Here is a 24,195-nt window from a genome sequence, read left to right on the forward strand (position 1 = left end):
TTTTAGAAAAATTAATATTTTAACTCAAGAGTGTGTTCCACAAAAATTAATATATATATTTTATTTTATTTTTTGGTGTTAAACTGGTAATTTATTTTTTTCTTTTTAATAATGTCTAAAAAAATTATTATAATAGGGTTATTTTTTTCTTTTTAATAATGTCTAAAAAATTATTATAATAGGACAATATTATAAAAATAAGTTAAAAGGAACAAAAGATAATGGCGAAAGTGTCAATAATTTAATGGTAGGGATGATTTGAGGTATTTTTAAAAATATAAGAACTAAACAGACACTAACTTCAAAATATAGGGACTAAACGAGCTTTTACCCTAAGAATTTGTGCAACAGTTTTTTATAAAAGCATTTAGGAAGCCCGTTATGGTAATATCCACACAGCCTTGTCTTTCAATCGTAAAATTAATTATACGGACAAGACAAAACTTCCAAGTTCCAACCCCCGACGCCCAAAACGGAACTCAAGCTAATTGCATTGACTCGCATTTGTCTTCCCGGTCTCTCTTGACTCGTGTTGACCAAAATGGGCAACTGTAACGGCCTACCCTCGTCTCAAACTCAACTCCACTCAACCACTGCCGATCCCGACACTGGGCCCGGCCACCACCCCAACGGCCTCAAAATAGATCCTCCGGGTCCTCCTCGTCCTTCTTCCTCTGCCACGTCAGCCACCTCGTCATCCGTTGGCCGTGTCCTCGGCAAACCCATGGAGGACGTCCGCAACACCTACATCTTCGGCCGCGAGCTCGGCCGCGGCCAGTTCGGCATCACCTACTTAGTAACTCACAAATACACCAAACAACAATTCGCCTGCAAATCCATCTCCTCTCGCAAGCTCATAAACCGCGACGACGTCGAAGACGTCCGCCGTGAGGTCCAGATCATGCACCACCTAACCGGGCACAGGAATATTGTGGAGCTGAAGGGGGCGTATGAGGACAGGCACTCGGTGAATTTGATTATGGATTTGTGTGCGGGAGGGGAGTTGTTTGATCGGATCATAGCCAAGGGGCATTATTCGGAGAGAGCCGCTGCGAATTTGTGTCGACAGATGGTGACTGTGGTGCATTACTGTCATTCCATGGGTGTGATGCACAGAGACTTGAAGCCTGAGAATTTCTTATTCTCGAGTTCCGCTGAGGATTCTCCTTTGAAGGCTACTGATTTCGGACTCTCTGTGTTTTTCAAGCCAGGTGATTGTGATTTCTCTTCATCAGCATTTACTTCAATTTTCCCTTTTGAACATATAACTTCTGGGGCCTTGCTTGTGACGATTTTGAACTATACAGTTTATGTGTTGCTGCAGGAGATGTCTTTAAGGACCTTGTTGGAAGTGCGTATTATGTAGCTCCTGAGGTGTTGCGCAGAAATTACGGAGCTGAGGCTGACATTTGGAGTGCTGGGGTGATCCTATACATTCTTCTTAGTGGTGTCCCTCCATTTTGGGGAGGTATATCTTTAATTTGTTTGTTTCTTATGAGGAGTACTGGAATATGAAACACTGGAGTTCTGAATTTAAATTTTCATTTTAGTATCTATGATGGATGGCAAAGAAAATTGCTTATCATTAGTTTAACTGTGAATTCTGTGTTTAAACTCTATTGTTATGCAGAGACTGAACAGAGTATCTTTGATGCCATTCTACGGGGGCATATTGATTTCTCATCTGATCCTTGGCCCAACATCTCCAGTAGTGCCAAAGATATTGTGAAGAAGATGCTGCGTGCTGATCCTAAAGAAAGGCTTTCAGCTGCTGAAGTTTTAAGTAAGTTTTTGATCCCCAAAAAGACTTTACAGACTTTAGCTGATTTGCTATACTCACAAATATTTGCAAGGTTTCTTACAGGTTAACCCTGAAGTGCTCACACCCATTTATATGTTTGTACTTTCTGCTCATATGTTGTGTTGTTTCAAGTTTCTTGACATTCAGAAGATTTTAATGAAGCTTAAAACACTGAAATGCATGCAGATCATCCGTGGATGAGGGTAGATGGTGATGCCTCTGATAAGCCCCTTGATATTGCTGTTTTAACTAGAATGAAGCAATTCAGGGCAATGAACAAACTTAAAAAAGTTGCACTAAAGGTAAGCATTTTCTTTCCGTCAATTACTCTCTGTATAACACCTAGAAAATTGAAAAGCATTTGCTGTAAAGAAGAAAGCATGAATAGGATAAGGTACATAGTTGACCTCTAAGACGAAGAGATTGATGCTAAGAGTACAAAAGGAAAGAAGATATTTGAAGTAACCATTTCATTACCAAGAAGTGAGAACTCGAGGGACTATCATTTGCCCTCTCTAATGCTCTGAGGTGAAACCCCTCGTTTACCATTGTTGACCTTTCACTTTGAGATATCTGTTTTCTTTTGAAGTAGATAGAGATATTTAGTTCCAGAATTCAATGATGTTAGAAGCATCTTCAATGTGGCCACTCATCATTTCTCAGTTCTACAAAATTCTGCAATTCGTTCTTTTTTTTTCCCCTCTCTCTCTCTCCTCAGGTGATTGCTGAAAATCTTTCTGAGGAGGAAATAATGGGCTTGAAGGAAATGTTCAAATCGATGGACACAGATAACAGTGGCACAATCACTTTTGAAGAGTTGAAAGCTGGTCTTCCAAAGCTAGGCACCAGACTTTCTGAATCTGAAGTTAGGCAATTAATGGAAGCAGTAAGTCTTTAAAACTTATTAAAAATTCAGTTCTTCCTAATTGTGACAATTGTTATAAAATGCTTTGCTACGAAATTTACAGTTTATATTGTGAAGGGAAAGATCATTTTCATATAGGGAACTTCAACTGTTGTTGATTTGTTCTTGGGAGCATACCAGTGAGCTTGACCCTCAACTTAATCTTTTGCTTCTAGTCTAGAGTAAAAGAAGGAAGCCTGTAGGATTGACATAGACTGTAAAACAAAATCAATGCTGAAATCTAATTTGGATAGCTTTCCTTGTCCATGTATGAAGAATTTATCAATCCTTATCTGCTCTGTGGTTCAACTGAAGCTGCAAATTTGGTTACTTTGCCAGGCTGATGTTGATGGAAATGGAACCATTGATTACATTGAATTCATAACAGCTACTATGCACATGAATAGAGTGGAAAGAGAGGAACACTTGTACAAAGCCTTCGAATATTTTGACAAGGACAACAGTGGGTAAGCACTGTTTTACGTTATTTTTTGTTCCATCACTTATTAACATATGGTTTTAGTAATTGATTATACTTTTATCTAAAAAAGAATGATGATGACTTATGAGTTTCCTCTGCTGGTTTTGCTTCCTGCTTCTGAAAATTTAGGTACATCACAATGGAAGAGCTGGAACATGCGCTTAAGAAGTATAATATGGGAGATGCAAAAACAATAAAAGAGATCATTGCAGAAGTTGACATAGACAATGTATGTTGCTTATTTTCTTCTTTTTCTTCCTTTTATACAAACAGTCTTTTTTATAATTCAACGTGGAAAAGCAGGGATACATTTTCTCCCTTTATTATCTATCTATTGGAATATGTCATTCTCCACCGATCACAAGTTGCTTTTTGTAGTCGAGATTGTAGCTCATGAAGAAATAAGCATGTTAATTTTAATGTATAAAAAATAGACCCACTGAAAATTGTACCTCTCCCTAGCAAGTCTGCTCTTTTAGTACCCCATTATTTCCATCACATGAATGCTTGTTATTTAACCAAGCAACTACTCCCTTGTACTGATTTAGGGTTCTTTCCTATGTATAATAAACAATTGCCTCTGTACATATTATTTATGTTAAAATTCTTTTGCAGGATGGAAGAATTAATTATGAAGAGTTTGCTGCTATGATGAGAAAGGGAAATCCTGATATGGTTGGAAACAGAAGGCGCAAGTAGGCTCAATTCCCCTTGCATGTGCCAACAGGTTTGTCGATCTGTTTGGATAGTGTTTCGGCTTGGTTTAATCTCCGGCTGGCGACCTTCGATGACTGTTACATCTGAAATTCTGTATTTGTTCCTATAGAATATAGATTGTCGATCTTATTGCGGGAAAATTTTTGTTGCTTTGAGGTCCGTAGTCTATACTCTATTGGTTAAGTGATCCCAAGGTGAATTATCTGCTTGTGTTCTTAAATTAGGGCATCGTCATCTGTTTTACCTTGTCCTATATTGTTGGTTTATCCTACAACTGATTCTTTCCAATTTTAGTGTGACCAACAAAGAATTGAGAAAAAGAAGGATGATTTTACAGTGTTGACGCAACGATGCATTGTAATGTCTGGTTTCTTTTTGCCCCTCGTTTTATATTCATAATCTTCCATGATACGTGTTTTCTGGTTCTTTAAAGATAATAGATAAAAACGAGTTACTGAAAAAGGTGATAAATCGTACACAGTGGAAGCAAATTAACAAGATGTTCAAATTGATAAACTGGGCTACAAGTCATCTGCCATCATTTCGTGCTTTTAAATATGGACGACAAACCTTGTTTGATCGGATGACGGATCGTCCAGGCAAAAAAGGCGGTAATGACTAATAATAAAGATCGTTTAATGTAGGCAGACTAGCACAAGTCTGGTACCAGCAAGTCTTTAATTTGCTAGTCACAGAGTCTCATCCCGACAATTGTGGCATGGCCGTTCACACTGTTGATCAGCAAAACGACAAATCACTTAATATGCCATCATCAGAGAGAAAAGGTATCAAAGATCAAGAGGTTTGTTATTTGTAATAAAAAAGAGAGAAAAAGGTTGAGGATTTTTTCTTTCAGCTTGTGGTTCCTGCCAATAAGTATTGATGCTTTTCAATGAATTAGAGGCATTCCTTTTATCATGCCACTCATGTTTTACTCATTTTATAGTCGTCATCTTCCATTAATATATAATTTTCAGCTTGAAAACTGATGATAGCTACCTGAATCTGTAATTGTTAAGAATGGGCAACAAATCATTCCCCTTCAAAAACAAACCAAATCAACAAAAGTTCGCTCAAATTACGATAGAAGCTGAACTATAAGTTCCGAAACTACAAACGACATGTCATCCCAAACATAACGTTAGTACGACAATTTCTCTATTCGATGAAACTACAGATGACATGTCATAGGAATGCTCTGAATTTCATTTTGTATGAATTCATCGTTCTCTACTTTTGACTACATCATACCCACGTCGAGCATGCCCTCAGTCCCAAAACATACTTGATGATATTCATAATACAAATAAAAAGCAATTAGAAGTACCATCTAATTAACACACGAAGTCTGGTTCATGCATGCACGATATAAAACTAAATATCTGATCCATCCGCAGAAATGATAAGAGAGACTACAGTAAGCTCAATTAATTGAATGATTTCATATCCAATAACAATATTACCAACATTTGATGATAATATATTTATTAACCATCATCGCTTGTCTTGGTGATACAGAAACAACTGTAAAGCCAACGAGCAATCCAGACGCCATAATAGCAAAAACAATCAGCAAGCGCTTTGTCACCCCAATCCGCCCTTGTATTGTTGCTGACCTTGAGCAGCTCCTCCAGCTCCAATCCAATCTTATTATTATTATTATTATTCCTGAGCCTCTGTCTGGATCTTCGCTAGCCCTCAGAATTACATTATACAAGATACTAAAGATATGTTAATCAGGTTAATTACATTCTGCAGGGAAGAAACTAGGTTACATGTTTATATTCATAAGATCTTTAGTTAGCTAATGGTTGCTTTCATTGTTATTTATTTTTTAAAATAATTTTAGTAATTATATATTTTTTTTTCAAAAAAACATATTAAATAAATTTAAAAAAAAATCGTGGTTGATTGTCATAAGAGAATCACGCAACTATCACAATGTTAAATAAATCCGATCACAAATGTGTTGATGAGATAATATTATCGTAGTAATACGGGAGGAGCTTACATTCATTATGTAGAGTATTTTATTTCTTTGAATTTAAATCCTCCAATCAAATTTTCAACACGGTAGTAGTTGATTAATTGACGTCAAGCAACAACCCATAGAAATTAATAATGTTGTTAATAATACCATCTCACTTATCAAGTCCAAGTGATATCTCTTCTACTTTCTGCGACCCTCGGATAGACATTCGGGCGGGACCGAGTACCGGCGAGAGTCGGATCAGTCCGTTACTTACAACAACAATATCTTTCGACGGATTCAATTCCTCCAAACCCATAACAATAATAATTTGTTTGTTAAGAGTTAAGCGGACCTTGGGCCCCATAACTAAAATTAATAATAGACATTGGGCCCCTTCTAACTCCTTCCCCCCCCCCCCCCCCCCCCCCCCAACAAAAAAAAAAAGAAAACATAATCATCCAGTATCATGTACTGGATAATATTTCTAAAACAAAACAAACTCTTTTTTTTTTGTCGTCAACTTTCTTGCTTCTTCTGTGTCTCCTTCCTTCATCGACATCATAAATCAGCAATTAATGAAATAATATGAAATAGTCAGATTGCAGTTGAAGAAGACACGACGCCACTCGGTTCGTTTCCTCATCTAATCAGCAGACAGCAGATAATATGGTATTACGCAATACGCAATCTTTTCATTTACTCTGGAAATTTCATAATTAATATTTTAATCTGAGATCAATTCAGCTGTGGGGTCGATGTCGTAAATGTTTTATCTACGATCAATCTTTTGCTTTGTCCCAGTCCCACGTTAAGCAAAATTAGCTTTATATGAAATCCAATGTAATAAATTGCTGTAGTTGTTCATCTGATTACCACATAATATGCCAGAAAATTGTATTTTGTGATTCATCAAATGCTAGATTTGGATTTTGTTGGACTGATGTACTGATCTTCGTTCCGCTTCAGCTTACGAGATGGTGGGTGTTTTGAAACTTTTATCTTCTGATTCCAATACTCAAAAACTCTAATGTGTTTGTTTGCTTTTGAAGCAGGTTGAAACTAAAAGCCCGCGTCAGGAATTTCTTCTTTTGGCATACCAGAGTTTCGGCATTGTTTTTAGCGACTTGAGTATTTCTCCTCTTTATGTTTATAAAAGTACATTTTCTGGAAGTTTGCGCCATTATCAAAATGAAGATGCAGTATTTGGCGCGTTTTCCGTTATTTTTTGGACTTTAACTCTTCTTTCGTTGTTCAAGTATGTCATCATTGTGTTAAACGCGGACGATAATGGTGAAGGTGAGGGCTCATATCATGCGTTTTCTATGGTGATAGAATTCCTTTTTCATTATATTGTCTTCATAATTTAATTTTGTGTTAATGTTGCTGGAGCTTTCTTTCTGCAGGAGGAACGTTTTCTCTATACGCACTCCTTTGCCGACATGCAAAAGTTGGTTTACTTCCCAATCATCAAGCAGCTGACGAGGAGCTTACTACATATCATGATCCAGGTTATTCAAGCAGAAATATGACTTCTTCTCCATTCAAAGTGTTTATGGAGAGACATAAGAAAACCAAAACTGGTTTGCTTCTTCTTGTTTTGCTTGGTGCTGCCCTGGTTTTTAGTATTGGCGTCCTCACGCCAGCAATTTCTGGTAAATTTACTTTACTATTACAGTGTAATATCTTCTATTCTGCCATTCATGCATCTTTGCATGGTTCATTTGGACATTTACGCTAATAGATTTTTGCACTTTTGCAGTTCTTTCATCCATTGATGGGCTGCAAGTCCAATTACAGAATAGGCACACTAGTGAGTGCAGCTCTCTTAGGAATGAAAAGTTCTTTTATTTTGTTTCTCTGCCCCTAATCCTACTGAAATTTGAAACTTAATTCTTATGAAGCCAGGAATATGGTTACCAGATCATAGTATAAGTATCTGGTCCTCACAAATAATAATTAATTTAACTTAGTTCATCAAAATTCTTATTTCAGATATATTTAGCTATACTAAAGATGTTGTAGGAGGGGGAAGCACAAAGACAGGAGCAAAGATTTGCTTGAATTTCTGTTTCTTCCTTGCCAATTCTTCAATCTTTTGTTGAAGATACTGACATTTCTGTATATATGCAGGAATGGTGGTTTTCCTTGCCTGTCTTGTATTGATTGGCCATTTTGTTTTGCAATACCGAGGAACCCACAGGGTGGCCTTCATGTTTGCTCCTGTTGTGATTTTATGGTTATTATCTACTACTGGTATTGGCATCTACAATGTCATTAAGTGGAATCCAAGAGTCTACCAGGCCCTTTCCCCATATTATATATACAAGTTCTTTAAATACACAGGAAGAGATGGTTGGACTTCTCTTGCAGGACTATTTTTATGTACAACTGGTAAATATGGCATGTGGAAGTTTTTGGTGCTCAGTTCATAATGTTTGTAATTACTGGATTCAAGTAGAATTTTTCTTGTCAATTGCAGGATCTGAAGCTATGTTTGCAGACCTTGGCCAATTCACAGCTGGATCAATAAAGGTATGAAGTATGAACAACCAGTTACTGTCTCTGTTACTTTTGATCCATGAGAATTAACTTTTAAAAAGTTATGCATGTTAGCGCTTTTTTGGTACAACTATCATAGTTCATGTTGCTAAAGTCGTGAGCAGGCTCTGGCCTTCTTTGGTTTTGATAATAGATTTCTCTACACATGCTTTATATTTCCACAAAACACACTCTAAAAGATTGTAATGTTGTGCAGCTTGCATTCTGTTGCATTGTTTTCCCATGTCTAGTGCTTCAATATATGGGACAGGCTGCATTTCTTTCGAAAAATTTTTCTGCTGCACCTCTAAGCTTTCATGCTTCTATACCAGGTTAGTCTTTGCAAACATTAAGGTACCTTCTATTGAAAATTTCCTTATTTTTCCATTTTTTTTCACCTGTTGATAGTTGTATGAGAGGCTTTTTAAAGCCTTTTACTGCTGGTAGTTCTAAAGGAGCTCTTATTAATAACAGCTTGGGGAAGTCTTAGAAACACATTCTGAAGTAGCCAAAATATACACACACACACACACACACAAGGTTTAAGCTAAGTAGTTTGAAATATTCTCATCACTCCAATACCTATCTTAATTAACTAAGCTAACATATGACAAGCTATTTTAATTAACTAGAGCTATCACAGGGCAAGGTACAGTCTCCTCATGCCGATTGTCTAAGTGAGTATGAGCTCTCTCTTCGTGAATCCCCTTTTTTGCAGACTTGATATGATAATGATTAACCAGGTTTTGTTCCTGTCATTTACTCGTGTTGTTTATCCCCTATCATTAATGAAAATGTAACTGATTTGATATTCATTGATGGGATTACTTCAAGAGTATTTTCCTAGATGAATATTACTTGTTTGTTAACAGAGGATTTTTTGTGATTTTCGTAGATCCACTGCGTTGGCCGGTTCTTGTTGTGGCAACTTTAGCCGCAATTGTTGCAAGTCAGTCCGTTATCTCTGCTACATTCTCAACTGTCAAACAATGCTATGCATTAGGATGTTTCCCCCGTGTCAAGGTTGTACATAAAGCTAGATGGGTCCGTGGTCAGGTGTATATCCCAGAGATAAATTGGGTCCTTATGATTCTCAGTCTGGCTGTCACAGTTGGTTTTCGAGACACGAACCGTCTAGCAAATGCTTATGGTAAGTTGCCTTTCGTCAAAGAAGATAAACTTTACCTTTTTTCCCCCTGATAGACTAGCTTTCTTCCCAATTTTTTCATATAAAAAACTGTGTATCTGCTAAATAAACACGACAAAATTATGTGTGATTCATTTTAAAATGTCCCTGATTTCTTTCCATCCGAGTTATGTTAATCATACATACAGTTGTACGGGAGGTGGGAGACTACTGTCTGACTGGATGGAGGTGAAGCAACGCTCTAATTGGCCTCAGATTAATGTAGTGTTATAGCATAAACCTGTGTGGCTGTGTGACCTAAGATGGTCAGTTACATGACTGGATGGAGGTGGAGAAATGCTCTAATTGGTCTCAGATTAACATAGTGTTATAGCATAACCTGTGTCACCTAAGACGGTCACTTACATGAGTATGGTCATGCCTTCATCTTGTACTAGTACCCTGCTCATGATGACTTGTCTTTGAGTCCATCATTTGTTGTTTCTGTTAGGCTGTTAGCTAAATGCATCTTACTGTTTGTCGGCTAGGTGCATATTAATAAAGATATATACTGTAGTTGTCGATTAGTCTTGATTGAAACTAATATTCTATTTTAATCCAGGTAGTGCTTGCATGGCTCTGACATTTGTATCGACATTGTTGACATCTTTGGTCATCTACTTTGTATGGAATCAGAGTCTCTTTTTAGCCCTTCTGTATGTGCTATTCTTTGGATCAATTGAAATCATCTACCTCTCGTCCGCTTGTATGAAAATCCCCAATGGTGGATGGGTTGCTCTGATGTTCACTACCGTCTTTCTGGCTATTATGTATGTGTGGCATTACGGCAGCAGGAAGAGGTATTTATATGATTTGCATAATAAAGTACCCATGAAATGGATCCTTGCACAAGGTTCAAGTCTTGGGATTGTAAGGGTCCCTGGGATCGGCCTCCTCTTCACTGAGTTGGCAAATGGAGTCCCACCCACATTCACTCATTTCTTAACCAACCTACCTGCATTTTACCAAGTGGTTGTATTTATCTGTGTGAAGACTGTTCCTCTTCCTTATGTCCATCATAAAGAGCGGTATCTCATTGGACGGATTGGTCCCAAATCATACCGTATGTACCGCTGCATTGTCCGGAATGGCTACAAGGATGTCCCGAACAGTGGAGATGATTTTGAAAATGACATTGTCATGAGCATAGCAGAATTTATCCAAATGGAAGCAGAAGGGTTCACAAATCTGGATGCTCCTGTGGATGGCTGGCTAGCAGTTGTTAGGACATCTGAGAAGTTTGGGAAAAGATTGGCAAGGTCAGAATCTGATAGTAAAGAAGAAAGCTGCAGTTCAAGTTTTCCAATAACTGGTAGTTGCAGCAAATCACCTGCTTTGCAGAAGTTGCAGTCCATGTATGAGCAGGAGTCACCTGACCTCAACTATAGACCCCGTGTTCAGTTCAAGTTGACGGATACAAAATTCAAAGATCTGAGAGTTAAGGAAGAGCTCTTGCAGCTTTTAGAAGCTAAATGTGCTGGTGTCTCGTATATAATAGGGCATTCTCGGATAAAGGCAAAATGGAACGCACCATTCTTGAAGAGGTTTGTGATTAATGTGGCATACTCTTTCTTGCGTAAAAATAGCCGGTCCCCTGCCGTGTTCTTGAACATACCTCATATTTGTTTGATTGAGGTGGGTATAAACTATTATTTGTAGTTCACTCTCTTGGTTTTAGAGTTGAGAGTGTATCTTTGGTTATACGGACATTCTTCTTCTTTCTTTTTTATTTTTTTTCCTTTTTCACTGTATTTCGGCTGCTTCTACAATCTTGGCATAACACTGAGCTGAAGGGTGACATTTGAGATAAATTGATTCTGTTGTGGTTCTGGCTCTGTGCTGGGTTTTGCCAAATTTGTCCAGTCTAGTCTAATATCAAGTCTGATTCTGGATGAATCTGCAATTTTGAAGCCACAGAATTTTAGTTATTCTCAGTATCTTGTTACGCAAACCAGTATGAAGATGCAATTTTGATTAATTTTGTTCATTTCCATTTGTCCAATAGCTTTTGAAAAACGCATGAATAATGACAAATAGTACAGCACTTAAAGTTAATCGATGAGAGCTGATTAAAGAAATTGAAAAAGCAAATACATTATAAAAGAACAGAAGAGAATAGAAGACCAGAAAAGAACAGTAGAGCAAAAGAGAACAAAATAAAAAAATTTAACACTAAAAACGGCCGGCAGATTCTTAACTCTGAAAAAAGACTATAACTTCTTCTAAACACACTAAAATTTGAAGACCAACAAGAGGAATAATGCCAATTGAAAGTAACTGCTCAGACTCCTTCTAGCAAACTTCTACATACGGTTCAAGCAGGCATAACCATTTTTGCCACAGCAAGAAGCCTATCCAATATAGTTTTTTTTTTTTTATCATCACTCAGACATTCATTCACTGACGCATACGTAACTAAGCTATAATTAATAAATCAAGTAACTCAAGTCCTGTTTAGTATTAAAATGTTATAGTTTTTAAACTATAACTACTGGCCTACAATTTTTAAATTATAACTGTTGTACTTATAATTAATGAGTCAAGTAACTTAGGTATTGTTTATTATTAAGGTGCTATAATTTTTAAATTACAACTATAGTACAAGAGAAAAACAAATGTATCTATGAATTAAAACTAATAATATGTAATAAATAGAACATCTTAATAATTTTAACAAAATAATAAATATATTATAAGTTTTTCATTGTATAAAATGGTGAATCAAATCAATTTATCTTTCAAGCCACATCAGATGATGTTTACTAAATACTTTAATACCATAACTTTTAGGTTATAACTATTCAAACTCAATATCAAATAGGGTCCAAGTCCATTTGACCACAAATCTCAATGAAATATATCAACTATGAGGGACAAGAACTCAGCATTAAGACTAGTTTTTGCTGAACATTTAATAAATCATCATTAAAAAAAGATTGAAAAATAAATATAAAATGTAAATCTTGATCATTCATTTTGTGTTCAGCAACAACTCATATAATTCTATAATGAGGTCACTTCTATAAAGGAACTCTTGCTTTAAAATGGTTATAACCAAATTAAAACTTTAAAAAGACACAAATTCTAATGTACTATAGAACATAACACACTATATTAAAGTGTATGTATTTGTTTGTGTGTGCTTTTTTATTATTATCTTTTAGTTTGTCACTTACTTTAATAAATTAAACAATTTCTCAAGCTCTAATTATATACCCCATTATAGTCATGATGCTATGATTAACTATGTCAATTACTACGAGGAGATTATAACTTAATAGTGCTGTGATTACAAAAATTATTAGCTTGAGTTAGTTATTTTGAATTCAAGCGATATAGGGGTAAAAATCTAAACATTTGCACTCTCTACAATACTTTTCTCTCAATATAATTCCTACAATTTTATAGAATTATTTGATAACTCTAAAAATTAAATCATTATCCCAAGCAGGTTTAGAAAAATATTTTATTTCATCTTAAACCTTTAATGTAACATCACATGTATTTTTTCTACATATAAATAATTATTATTATATAGAGGTAAATTTTACAAAATGATATCTAAAAAAGAAAAAGATATAACTTACTATAAGGTAGAGTTTATTTTTATTTGTAAGCCGACCGGAATTAAAGTCATAATTTTTTAATGACTATATAAAAATTATTTCTATATCGAAATTCACTATAAAGATGTTTTATAATGTTTGAGAATAACAAAACTCAAGTAACGACAAAAGGGTATCCACGTTTCCAAACACGCCCCTAAATTTTTCTTTTCTCTCAATCACGAAAAAGAAAAAGAAAAAGAAAATAATTGTAGAAGCTGGAGAAAGAAAGCAAGCTCATCTCGGCATCTCAACTGAAAAATAACAACCACCACCTTTGCCCTTTTCAACTAACTTCCAGATATTTAGAATATATACTTTTATGGGCTTGCGTTGGGTTCAATTTTCATATCCAATTGATTGACTCCAACTTTAGAATTAAATTCCTCCGATGCAAACAATAAAAGGAACGATTAGGGTTTTCGATAGCGGGACTCAATGTTGAGCTCTTGCTCTCATTCTCTCTCTCACCGTCCAATTGTCTTGCCCTCCGTTTCTAAACTTAGGGTTTCTAGTCGACCCAGTTCCTCTTCTCTCAGCAGGACTTCTCGGATCTTTGATTCCACTCTCAAGCTCACCAGAAATGTAAGTATTTGTTTTGTAATAATGATTCTGTTAGAGTACAAGTACTGGAAATTAATTACTTAATAAAGTAGTTTTTCATTGATTTTTTGTTAATTTAATTTGGTTTGGTTTGTAGAAGTGGAAAATTTCATGCTTTAGACACGAGGAAATATCACCGGAGAACTCAAAGCCTGAATCTATAGAGCATTTCGTGCAAGATGAATTGGTCAAGCCTGAAATTGATCAGTCAAACTCCATTAAAAGAGATTGGGCTACAACACTTCGAGAGGTAATTCTAATGATTTCCTTTACTTGTCTCGAGATTCAGGTGATTGCAGACGATGTAACTAGTATGTACGTTCCTCCACATGTCAGCATATTGAATGTATACTGTTGGTGTTCACTGTCAAGAATTATTTTTATCAGTATGTGTAGAACTTGATACACTAAGACATCATTATTATTATTGTTAAAATATCTTGTATATACTGTTCTATGTGGACATGTCAGCTCTTTGTTGTATGGGTTTATGCTCAGTGAACTTGTTTGCTTGTTGGAATTTTTGAGGAGTTGGTCTTGCAAGCATGATAAGTAGTTTTTCACCACAAAAAGTTGTGACACATCAATATCCTATTAGATGGCTGTTACACACTCTTCATAGCATTAAAAACCATCTTCATTTCAAACCTAGTGGTTGGGTTCAATAATTTTTTTATTAAGTTCATCCCAAGAAGGATATAGAAAAATAAAAGTGTATGATTTTTATTTCAGGCTGCAGATGGAGTCTTGCGAGCAATTGGGAGCCGGTGGACTGTACCGTGGACAGCAGAGACCATATTGCAAGTGAGTTTGTTTAACTCTTCTACATCAGTATTGCATGGAATAATGTTATAGTCAGAAATTGCTAGCAGCCACTCTCACTTATCCGCTGGTGATCCTTCTTAAGTATTAAACTGGTATAAATATAATTGTGTAATGAATATCTATACTTGGATGCGCGGATTCCAGCACGTTCATCAGTTGCATGATCTGCTGAAATTATTTAAGAATAGGAACCAAGCAACCAATTGTGACAAGAAGAAATATTTTACCCTAATCATCAGTTTGAATTATTCAACCATAGCTTAAATAGGTACTCGCTTATACCGCTGCTAAAAACTTTGAAGTCATAAAGCTGTGAATGAGTGCATGCTATGATGCAGGTTATGCTTCTGTGGGTTGCTGCATTCTGGTTTATAGGCTCTTGGGTGATTCCATTTGCGGCCCACGTAGCAGGTTTCAGTAAGGAATCTCTAACTTTTAGAGGACAGGCCTTATTTAGCCTTGTGACTGATGTGACTGAAGGGCTTGCAGGAATTGCTATTCTACATCGATGCCTATCTCGATTTCACCCTCTTCCATCTGATTGGTTTAGGTTTAGCTTGAAGGGAAACTGGCAGCTTGATGTTGCATTAGGGTGCCTCATGTTTCCTCTGGTTAATCGACTCTCGCAATTCAACCTCAACCTATTGCCCCTTATGCCATCTGCACCTGTCACCATCTCAAGTGTTGAACAATCAATAATGGCACGGGATCCTGTTGCAATGGCATTGTATGCAATTGTAGTTTCAGTCTGTGCTCCTGTGTGGGAGGAGATTGTCTTTCGGGGTTTCTTACTCCCTTCCTTGACCAAATACATGCCTGTATGGTGTGCAATACTGGTGAGTTCAGTTGCCTTTGCCCTAGCACATTTCAATGTACAGAGAATGCTACCACTTATATTTCTTGGTGTGGTGATGGGTGTTGTGTTTGCAAGATCAAGGAATCTGTTGCCTTCTATGCTCTTGCATAGCCTCTGGAATGGCTTTGTTTTCTTAGATTTAATGAGGTAGCTTCTAGTCTTGTAACTTGTAGTTCAGTGCTTCGTTGATCCAATTTTGGCAATGTGGGGACTCTGGCCAATTCTGTGGGCTCTTCTTCTAAGGGCAACAGGCACATGCCCCCTTGCAAGAGCTGCAGCAGCAGCATGCTTTGTTCGATTAACGTCCTCAAGATTGTTTATAGGTCCACCCATTGAAAGCAAGACATATCATCAGTTTACACTGACATTTATTAATCCTGTAATGTTATGAGCATCAGTGCATTATATTCTTCATGCCATGATTATATCAGAAGCTGGAATACAAAAAGAAAATGGGCATGGAATCTTTTCTTCCTTTTTTTCTTTTTTCCATTTTTCTATTTTCTTGCTGAAATAGATTTTGATGCCAGCGTTTCAGAGCTCTGAAAAACTTTGTTCCAATACACTCGTCCAACAAATGATCGCACAAACTTTACCTCAATTTCAACCAAGAGGCCTTGTTTATAATAACGATCATTTAGTATTCAAAAATACATATGACTCTGATGAAAATTTTGATAAATTTTCTGGAAAAGAAAACAATTAATTTATTAGAAAAATTCATTATTTATTAGTACACTTATATTCTTTTAAAATTACCCTTAATTCAATCTTTCCCAATAAATTGCTTATTTCGTCATGAACAAATTCTTTTGTTTTTAATTAATACTTCATTAATAGAAAAAAAAATGTACAACAAAACTGCAATTTATTTATTTTAGCACTGTGTTGTAGACGAAAAAGCTTGTGATGAGGACCATGAAGCGTGATGCAACCGTACTCTCTCTGAGCTCGAGCTAATGAAACGACCACGTCTAATACCCACTTCTCTTGCAACAAATTGCTGAAACGCTTGAGTGTTTTATTCAATCGGTTTATTTATTTATTTTTGAATTAACGCAAAGGACAAGAACAAGAAGAGAACAAATTATAATTAAAATGGAAAAAAAAAAAAACAACAACGAAGAAAAAAGCATGCGATCGTAAATGAACAATAGCAAGACCGAAACAATTTTGCATTTATATAAATTTTACAAACCTGAGGATGCGAGAAAATATGCAATTGTGAGAAACGTAACTATGAACAACTGCAAAGTAATCACATTTCTCTTTGTCAACTCGAGCTGTGTTTTCTCTCATTTCTGTTAATGGAGTAATTAAGGGTAGTTTTGGGATATTGTAGTGTCTTTACAAACAATGAATTCGTCTAATTAGTTAATAGGGTATTTTGAGAAGAAGGGTTTTATCAAGACTTCAGAAAGGTGATAATACTTGAGAAACTCTCATAACTTGTGGGAGGGAATGCCCTACTCTTGACTCAGGTTTGATCTATATATAGCTTATTTATTTTTATGGGCTTGGGAGGGGATATTTGACTCCCTCAGTTTCGCACGCTAACTGTTGCTATTTAATTAATTATTTTTATCTTTAAAATTATTCTTATTAAAAAATAAAAATAATTTCAAAAATCCTAACCATCTTCCACCAGCATTGTCACTATTTCAAGGCACCATTTTTTATCACTCATTCCAATTTTTTTTTTTATCATTCATTCCAATTTCTTGATTTTTTTATCGAAATTATTCATTTCCTCTTTTCATTTGATATATTTTGATTTTAATACTATCATGTCAATCTTGCTAAAATTAATCCAAATTAATAAGGGGTTTTGGCCAGCTGCTGCTGGAAAATTTGCTGGTAAGGTCAATCAATGATTAAAGACTAGTGGCGAAATGGCTTGAGAAGGTGAAAATAGTGGTGAAAGTTGGCTAGGGTTTTATTATTGTATTTTTTATTTTAATTATCTTTTATTGTTTAACAAGGATAAATTATAGAAATAAGCAAGATTAAACAAAAAGTAGGTGCTAGTAAGAGAAATTGAAGGGGATCAAATATTACCATTCTTGTATCAAACCAAATGGGCTTAGGTTGGACCCTTTAGCTGTTACTAATTTAATTTAAATAAAGAAAAAGAGTAAAGCTTTTAACACTCCTAAAAAAATCCTTATAATAGCTCTTGAATTCTATTTCCTAAAATACAATAATTTAACTTATAAACTACTAACGCATAAATCAAAGCCAATCACCTTTTCGTTAAATCTCATTGTTAAAAAAAAAAGATACTAAAAATTTGACCACATAAGAAGATTCGTTTATTTCGAAAACAGGTTGTGAGAGAGTTTGATCTCCTTGAAATTATCATTGTTGAGAATGAAGAGTTCGGTAGTAAGAATTGACAAAATAATAATCCATGAGAGGTCACGAGGGTTGTTATCAATGTAAACCCTTTGATACTTAAGTTAAAGAGTGATAGTGTCACGATAACAAATAAATAATAAGAGAGCAAGAGAAAAAGGCTTCAAATCCTAGTGTGTAAGGAAAGAAGCGTACTAAAGTGAGCCATCGCCAATTGATAGGGAGGACCCATATTCTTTCCTAGACATATAGTCAGGTCTTGGCGCAAGTGGAGTTGAATTGACCCCACCAACCCCAACCAACCTTAGAATGTTATAGATTTAGTAAACATAAAAATATAGTCAAGAATATGTACTACTTTACAAAGCCAATTCTCAGGTGTAAGAAAATAACTCAACCAACACCAATGCCATTGGCCGGAAACAGTGCCCATTCTCATGCCTAAAGCCGAAATTACCGCCCTCGGATAAACCAAAGGGGCTCACTATTTATAGGTATGGTATGAAAGGAATCAAACTTCTTTCATAGGAGGAGTAGAAAGGGGCCCCAACACTTCAACTAGAAGGGCGATCATTTGGTTCACCAAACCTCGATCCAGCGTTACACATTCTCCAGGTTTGAAGGAATACAGTGCCCAACTACTAAATCCTCCCAGCATTACATTATTTGTGAAAAGAGGCAAGCTGGCATTGCCCTTCTAGATGGGGTGCCAGCCATTATCAACATTCAAATCTTTGAATGAAGAGAAAAAAAAAAGAGGAAAAACTGCAAAATGAACAGTAGCCACTGGTGGCTATAAATAGAGGGGTTCATCCCTTCATTTAAATCATCCCCAAAATTTTTTTGCATTTAGAGGGAATTTGAGAGTTGAAGATAATTACTCTTAAATTGAGAGTTTTTGGTGTATTTGGGGCTTGGGTGAGAGAAAATTATTTCTAAGAGTGTGGTTGTAATAATTTTTCACATTTTGACAACGCCCATGGTTTTTCTCCAGATTTAGAGTTTTCCACACAAATCTTGTGTTGTGGGATTGATATTATTCTCAATTTAATTTTTTCTATTAATTTGTTGCTTAATAAATTGCTTGGAGAGATCTTGGGAAGAAGCTGAATTTCCTAACAGTGGTATCAGAGCAATTGATTGAAGTTTTGGCGTCGGGGCGCTGTTCACGTATACGGCACTGCTCACGAATACATTACTGTTCATATATACGGTACTGTTCACGTGAAGCAATGAGAGTCAATCCAAATAGTTCGTGGTGAAGAGTAAAGGTTGATATGCAAAGCAAATATGTCATGATTGAAATTTTCAAGTCCGGTGAAATTTGAAATAAAAAAATTCGATGGGAGAATTAACTTTGGCTTATGGAAAGTTTAAGTCAAGGATGTGTTAATTCAATATGGATTACACAAGGTATTGAAGGGAAAGCCATCCCCTGCTTCCAGTAGTGGCTCCAGAAAAGCTAGTATAAGTGATGAAGATTGAGAAACTTTTGATAATAGAGCTGGAAGTGTCATACGACTGTGTCTAACAAAGAATGTTCTTACAAATGTAAGAAAAATTCCTACAATGAAAGAGCTTTGGGGAAAGTTAGAAAAGTTGTATCAGACAAAGAGCATCTCAAATTGATTGTACCTGAAGGAGCGATTTCACACACTGCGAATGGCTGAAGGTACAAAAATTTCCGATCACCTCAGTGTTCTGAATGGTATTGTGTCAGAACTAGAAGCCATTGGAGTTAAAATTGAAGAAGGGGACAAGGCGCCTAGGTTACTATGGTCACTTCCAACTTCCTACAAATACTTGTTACCTACTTTGATATACAGGAAAGAAACAATATATCTTGAAGAAGTTACTAGTACTTTACTCTCAGAAGAAAGAAGATTGAGTGGTGAAAGTACTAAAACTACAGATGTCTCGGCTTTGGCAGTTGTAGGGAATTGGAAGAAAGATAAATCTAAAAAGAAAGAAGTCTGTTGGGGGTGTGGACAATCGTGGCACTTAAAAAGAGATTGTCATAGTAGAAATAGAGCAGGATCGGCAAGTGGCTCTAGATCAGATACTGATAGTATTGCTAGTGGTAAGTCTCTCATCATCGTGGGAGACGACGATCCCTTGTAAAATAGATGATGATGACATTCTCGTGGTATACTGCTAGTACCATGAAAGGGGATGTTTTACTACTAGCGGGTCTACAAGATTTGCACACAAGGCATAGTTGGCATTGATGCAGGGTGTGTAGTGGAATTTATGTCGATGGCTGATGAACTTCCAGAAAAGCCAACATGGAAGTTGCACCATAAATTTCAGCAGGATGTTTTGACATGTGTCGATATAAAATTCTTAAAATTGGTAATTAATTCTAAGTGGTATACTCTTTTATGGTGGAGTATGATAATTTTCTATGGTAAGGATTATGATTAAGGTGAAAATAGTAAGGTTGATGTGGAGATTAATTGGTTATCAATCAAATCTCTAAGTGGGAGAATGTGGAAAAAGGAAAGTTGGCACCGCCCTTCTAGATGGGGTGCCAGCCATTGTCAACATTCAAAGATTTGAATGACATTCAAATCTTTGAATGAAAAGAAAAAAAAAAAGAGGAAAAGTTGCAAAATGAACAGTAGCCACAAGATGAACAGTAGCCACTGGTGGTTATAAATAGAGGGGTTCATCCTAGGGATGGCAACTGGATCGCTCCATAATGGATATCCACAATATCCATCCAAAAAATTTTGGATCTTAAAATGGATATTTTAAAATTATATCCAGATGGATATGGATAATTATTTTTACCCAATGGATATCCGTTTAACCCAACACAAATTTAAAAAATTTTAATTTTATAAAATTAAAAATAAAAAATATAATAAACAAACAATTGTAAAAATATTATATTAACTAGTGAAAAATTTAAATTCCTCTTATATTAAAAACTAAAATTTTCAAAATTACCCTTTAATTTTTTAACTTATTTAATACTATTAATAATTATTATTTTATTTTATTAATTTAATATTATAAATGGACTTCCACCGGAAAGTCGCTGGACCACCACCGGACTTTACCGGACCACCGTCGGACCTAGCCGGAATGTCACCGGAATTACCGCCGGACCTCGCTGGAAGGTCGTCGGACTACTGTCGACTTCGCTGGAAGGTTGCCGAACCACCGTCGGCTTCGCCAGAAGGTCGCCAGACCTCCACCGGAATTCGCCGAAAAGTTGCCGGACCGCCGCCACCGACCACCAGACCGCCATTTTATTATTATTATTATTATTATTATTATTATTATTATTATAATATATATATATATATTACTAATATAAATAGTTTAATAGCCAAATTTGATATTAAAATTTTAACTATTTTATATTATTATTTTTATATAATAAAAATAAAATATCCATGGATCTCCATAGCTATATGGATAAAATCCATATCCATGTCCAATATTAAATACTAGATATGGATATATCCATTATGGATAATTATGGATTTGTGTTTTGATAGATATTATCCATCCATAATTGGATATTTGTCATCCCTAGTTCATCCCTCCATTTAAATTATCCCCAAAATATTCATTTCTTCTTGCATTTAGAGGGAATTTGAAAGTTGAAGATAATTACTTTTAAATTGAGAGTTTTGAGTGTATTTGGGGCTTGGGTGAGAGAAATTATTTTTGAGAGTGTGGTTGTAATAATTTTTCACATAATGAATATTTTTCTCTGGTTGTCTTTTTGACAACGGCCGTTGTTTTTCTTCGGATTTAGAGTTTTTCACATAAATCTTATGTTGTGAGATTGATATTATTCTCAATTTAATTTTTTCTATTAATTTGTTGCTTGATAAATTACTTAGAGAGATCTTGGAAGGAAGCTCAATTTTCTAACATTATTGGAGTGGAGCTATTTCTTTAGTGATAAGCAACTCTCGTATTATGTATTTTGTGTCGCTACGCCCTTGAACTGGGCAAAAGCTTAGAATTGGTAATCAAATCTCTTTCTTGCTGGACGGAGACAAATCTATTTCTTGCTACTCGAAGACAAAGAGATCGAAAGTGTGCAATACGGTGAACTCAAAGGCCCATTCGTTTGTGTCATGGGAGTTATGAAAACTTATCTCATTTCTTGTAGGATTTGAGTTTGATAAAAATAAAAACTTGTATTGAATTTATATTATTTAGATTATGACAAGTTATTAGATGTGAATCCTTGAACTCGAAGGTCCATTTATTTATGTCATCGAAGTTAGGAAAACTTATCTATTTTTTCTTGTAGAATTTAAATTTGATGAGTGTTATCTATTTTTTCTTGTAGAATTTAAATTTGATGAGTGTTAAGATTTGTATTGATTTATACTGTTTAAATTAGAATATGTAATTAGGTGTGAATCTTTGAACTCGAAAGCCCATTCATTTATGTCATAAGATCGAGTAAAATGTTATTATGTCATAAGATCGAGTAAAATGTTATTAGATGTGAGTTTTTGAACTCAAAGTCCCGTTCATTTATGTCATGGGATCGCGTTAGTTAAAAATATGGGTATGAAAATATTGATTTTAAATTTTTATTTATAAATACGTTTAAGTCATAAAATCTTATATTTGAACCCGCGCCCTCTTTCGAGGAACGCAATTCGAGTCTGACGCCTTAGACCACTCGGCCATCCCTGACGTCATAGCATATCTTTTGTGAAATTCAATACATCAGAACAATTTATTAATCGATTCTGCAGGTTTCTCAGTCTCAGTTGCAAAATTCTAGAATTGCTTTTGTGTGGGCTTTGGAGCCAATCTGCAACAATAATGCTTGTCGAGAGAGAATTTGGTTTCTGTCTAGATCTTGTTACATTTGCTTTGGAGTAAATAATACTCATTCACTTTTATAAAAATTTTAATGTGTGCACAAATGCTTTAGCTACAAAAGTTCGAAAACAATGCACAAATGTGGCCAGACAATCATATTAAAATAGCAGCTGATCGGTCTCTAATTAATTGAAAAAAAAAAAAGTAATTGCAAAGATTCTTTAATTTGTCATTCTTGGCATCACTGGTGCACTAATAATTTACTATCATGGCTCTACGTATACACCGTATAATAATGGTTGTCGACTAGTGTTTGTAAAAGAAATAAAGGGACTGGGCAATCAGTAATGGTACGCAGCTGCAATCAGTAATGGGACGCAGCCGGCCATGTATTTCATTCATACATAAGATGTCATAGAGGCTCAGCAAACCTAAGGTCTGAAATGAATTCTGACACACTATAATCACCAAAGAGAGCCGACCAAATGGGTCCTGGCTTAACCAAACTTCCATTCTTTCTTCAAGAGAAAGTAGCTAGCTACTCTTTGTTTCCTTTCCCCTGTCTCATTGTCACGTGCAATACAGCTGTAGTTAGATGCCAATCTGCTCTCATCAAAATCTTGCTTGCCCATTTTGCCAGGGGCTGCAGATACAGACACACATTGCTGGTATTCGTTCATTGCCCCATGGCATCTGTTTTAATTTATAGATATATGTATAATTCCTATTTATAGCTCCAGAATTGTATCTTTGAGCTCCATATCAGTGTCTTCGATATCTCATGCTTGAATTCTCCCTTCACATGCTACTATAATGATCCGAATGTGCGTGACTTGTGTAATCGTTATTTATGTCCATATGTAAGTCACTTGTATGTAGTTTATACGTCCTTTGCATGCTAAAGACAAATTTTAATGTTGCCCACAAATAATAAGTTAGAGCATCTTTTGTAATCATTGGATCTAACTAGTAATCGTTTTAATTGCCTATAAATAATAATATATTTACAAAGTGTTGATATCAAAATTTAGCACAGAAATAAGAGTTGAGAAAGAGTTGTTTTACTTCAAAAGGAGAGGCTATGAAAGAGCTTGATGACTTTGGAATTACTATTTATTGAGAGTAAAGAGTTTAATGGTCGGAATCATGTAAAAATCAATCACGGGTCGCTAAGGTGTTACCTATCAGGGGTCACCAGAGTGCTACTAACGTAGACCTGAGACGATAACAAATAAATAATAATAGAGAGAAAGGAGAGTAAGAAAAAAGATTTGAAGCATATTGTAACTCTCCTCCAATATATTTATTTCTCTATCTCTTTTGATCCATATGCTTTTAAATGGTAGCCTCTTTATATAAGAGAAATTATCGCTTAAAAGTACAATTATGTTAGGAAAACTTATTTCTTATATCATATAATTTGAGTTTAATGAGAATTAAGATATATATTATTTTATTTTATTTAGATTAGGACATATTATTGACTGGGGTATTCGTGATGAAAAAAATACTAAAAAGAGAGAAATATGAAAGAAAGTGTGTCAAA

The 24,195-nt window shown here is 35.4% G+C and overlaps 3 protein-coding genes across 10 annotated transcripts; all 3 read left to right on the plus strand.

Annotated features, from left to right (window-relative positions):
• Positions 1 to 436: 436 nt before the first annotated feature.
• On the plus strand, positions 437 to 4,251 carry LOC102607056 (calcium-dependent protein kinase 1). Its single transcript, XM_006476406.4, has 8 exons — positions 437 to 1,211; positions 1,325 to 1,468; positions 1,631 to 1,783; positions 1,988 to 2,103; positions 2,520 to 2,687; positions 3,045 to 3,172; positions 3,316 to 3,415; positions 3,802 to 4,251. Exons 1-8 carry the CDS (start codon positions 542 to 544, stop codon positions 3,883 to 3,885), a joined length of 1,563 nt encoding a protein of 520 aa, XP_006476469.2. The 5' UTR covers positions 437 to 541; the 3' UTR covers positions 3,886 to 4,251.
• Positions 4,252 to 6,326: 2,075 nt separating this feature from the next.
• On the plus strand, positions 6,327 to 11,434 carry LOC102607349 (potassium transporter 3). 6 transcript variants are annotated; one of them, XM_025098782.2, is made up of 10 exons: positions 6,327 to 6,544; positions 6,764 to 6,852; positions 6,928 to 7,171; positions 7,279 to 7,527; positions 7,635 to 7,685; positions 8,006 to 8,266; positions 8,355 to 8,407; positions 8,631 to 8,745; positions 9,309 to 9,563; positions 10,162 to 11,434. In XM_025098782.2, the coding sequence occupies exons 2-10, from the start codon at positions 6,850 to 6,852 to the stop codon at positions 11,256 to 11,258; spliced, it is 2,328 nt and encodes a 775-aa protein (XP_024954550.1). In that variant the 5' UTR covers positions 6,327 to 6,544; positions 6,764 to 6,849; the 3' UTR covers positions 11,259 to 11,434. The 6 variants fall into 6 exon arrangements, with proteins under 6 accessions (XP_024954550.1, XP_024954551.1, XP_006476470.1 ...); XM_025098783.2 differs by having other exon boundaries at positions 6,796 to 6,852; XM_025098784.2 differs by lacking the exon at positions 6,764 to 6,852 and having other exon boundaries at positions 6,328 to 6,544; positions 6,928 to 7,003; positions 7,132 to 7,171.
• A 1,947-nt stretch (positions 11,435 to 13,381) lies between these two features.
• Positions 13,382 to 15,962, plus strand: LOC102608238 (uncharacterized). Of its 3 annotated transcripts, none has more exons than XM_006476412.4 (5): positions 13,382 to 13,789; positions 13,905 to 14,057; positions 14,540 to 14,611; positions 14,971 to 15,049; positions 15,122 to 15,962. In XM_006476412.4, exons 1-5 carry the CDS (start codon positions 13,643 to 13,645, stop codon positions 15,637 to 15,639), a joined length of 969 nt encoding a protein of 322 aa, XP_006476475.2. In that variant the 5' UTR covers positions 13,382 to 13,642; the 3' UTR covers positions 15,640 to 15,962. The 3 variants fall into 3 exon arrangements, with proteins under 3 accessions (XP_006476475.2, XP_052294535.1, XP_006476474.2); XM_052438575.1 differs by having other exon boundaries at positions 14,971 to 15,043; XM_006476411.4 differs by having other exon boundaries at positions 13,386 to 13,789; positions 14,971 to 15,962.
• The last annotated feature ends 8,233 nt before the right edge of the window (positions 15,963 to 24,195 follow it).

The sequence above is a fragment of the Citrus sinensis genome, chromosome 3 (assembly GCF_022201045.2).
Source record: "Citrus sinensis cultivar Valencia sweet orange chromosome 3, DVS_A1.0, whole genome shotgun sequence".
Lineage (NCBI taxonomy): Eukaryota > Viridiplantae > Streptophyta > Magnoliopsida > Sapindales > Rutaceae > Citrus > Citrus sinensis.

Coding starts and splice junctions, on each gene's coding strand:
- LOC102607056 (XM_006476406.4), top strand. CDS start 542: ATGGGCAACTGTAACGGCCTACCCTCGTCTCAAACTCAACTCCACTCA. Junction 1,212..1,324: donor CTCTGTGTTTTTCAAGCCAG/GTGATTGTGATT, acceptor GTGTTGCTGCAG/GAGATGTCTTTAAGGACCTT. Junction 3,416..3,801: donor CAGAAGTTGACATAGACAAT/GTATGTTGCTTA, acceptor ATTCTTTTGCAG/GATGGAAGAATTAATTATGA.
- LOC102607349 (XM_006476407.4), top strand. Junction 7,172..7,278: donor CGCGGACGATAATGGTGAAG/GTGAGGGCTCAT, acceptor TTCTTTCTGCAG/GAGGAACGTTTTCTCTATAC. Junction 8,408..8,630: donor TCACAGCTGGATCAATAAAG/GTATGAAGTATG, acceptor AATGTTGTGCAG/CTTGCATTCTGTTGCATTGT.
- LOC102608238 (XM_006476411.4), top strand. CDS start 13,643: ATGTTGAGCTCTTGCTCTCATTCTCTCTCTCACCGTCCAATTGTCTTG. Junction 14,058..14,539: donor GGGCTACAACACTTCGAGAG/GTAATTCTAATG, acceptor TTTTTATTTCAG/GCTGCAGATGGAGTCTTGCG. Junction 14,612..14,970: donor CAGCAGAGACCATATTGCAA/GTGAGTTTGTTT, acceptor GCTATGATGCAG/GTTATGCTTCTGTGGGTTGC.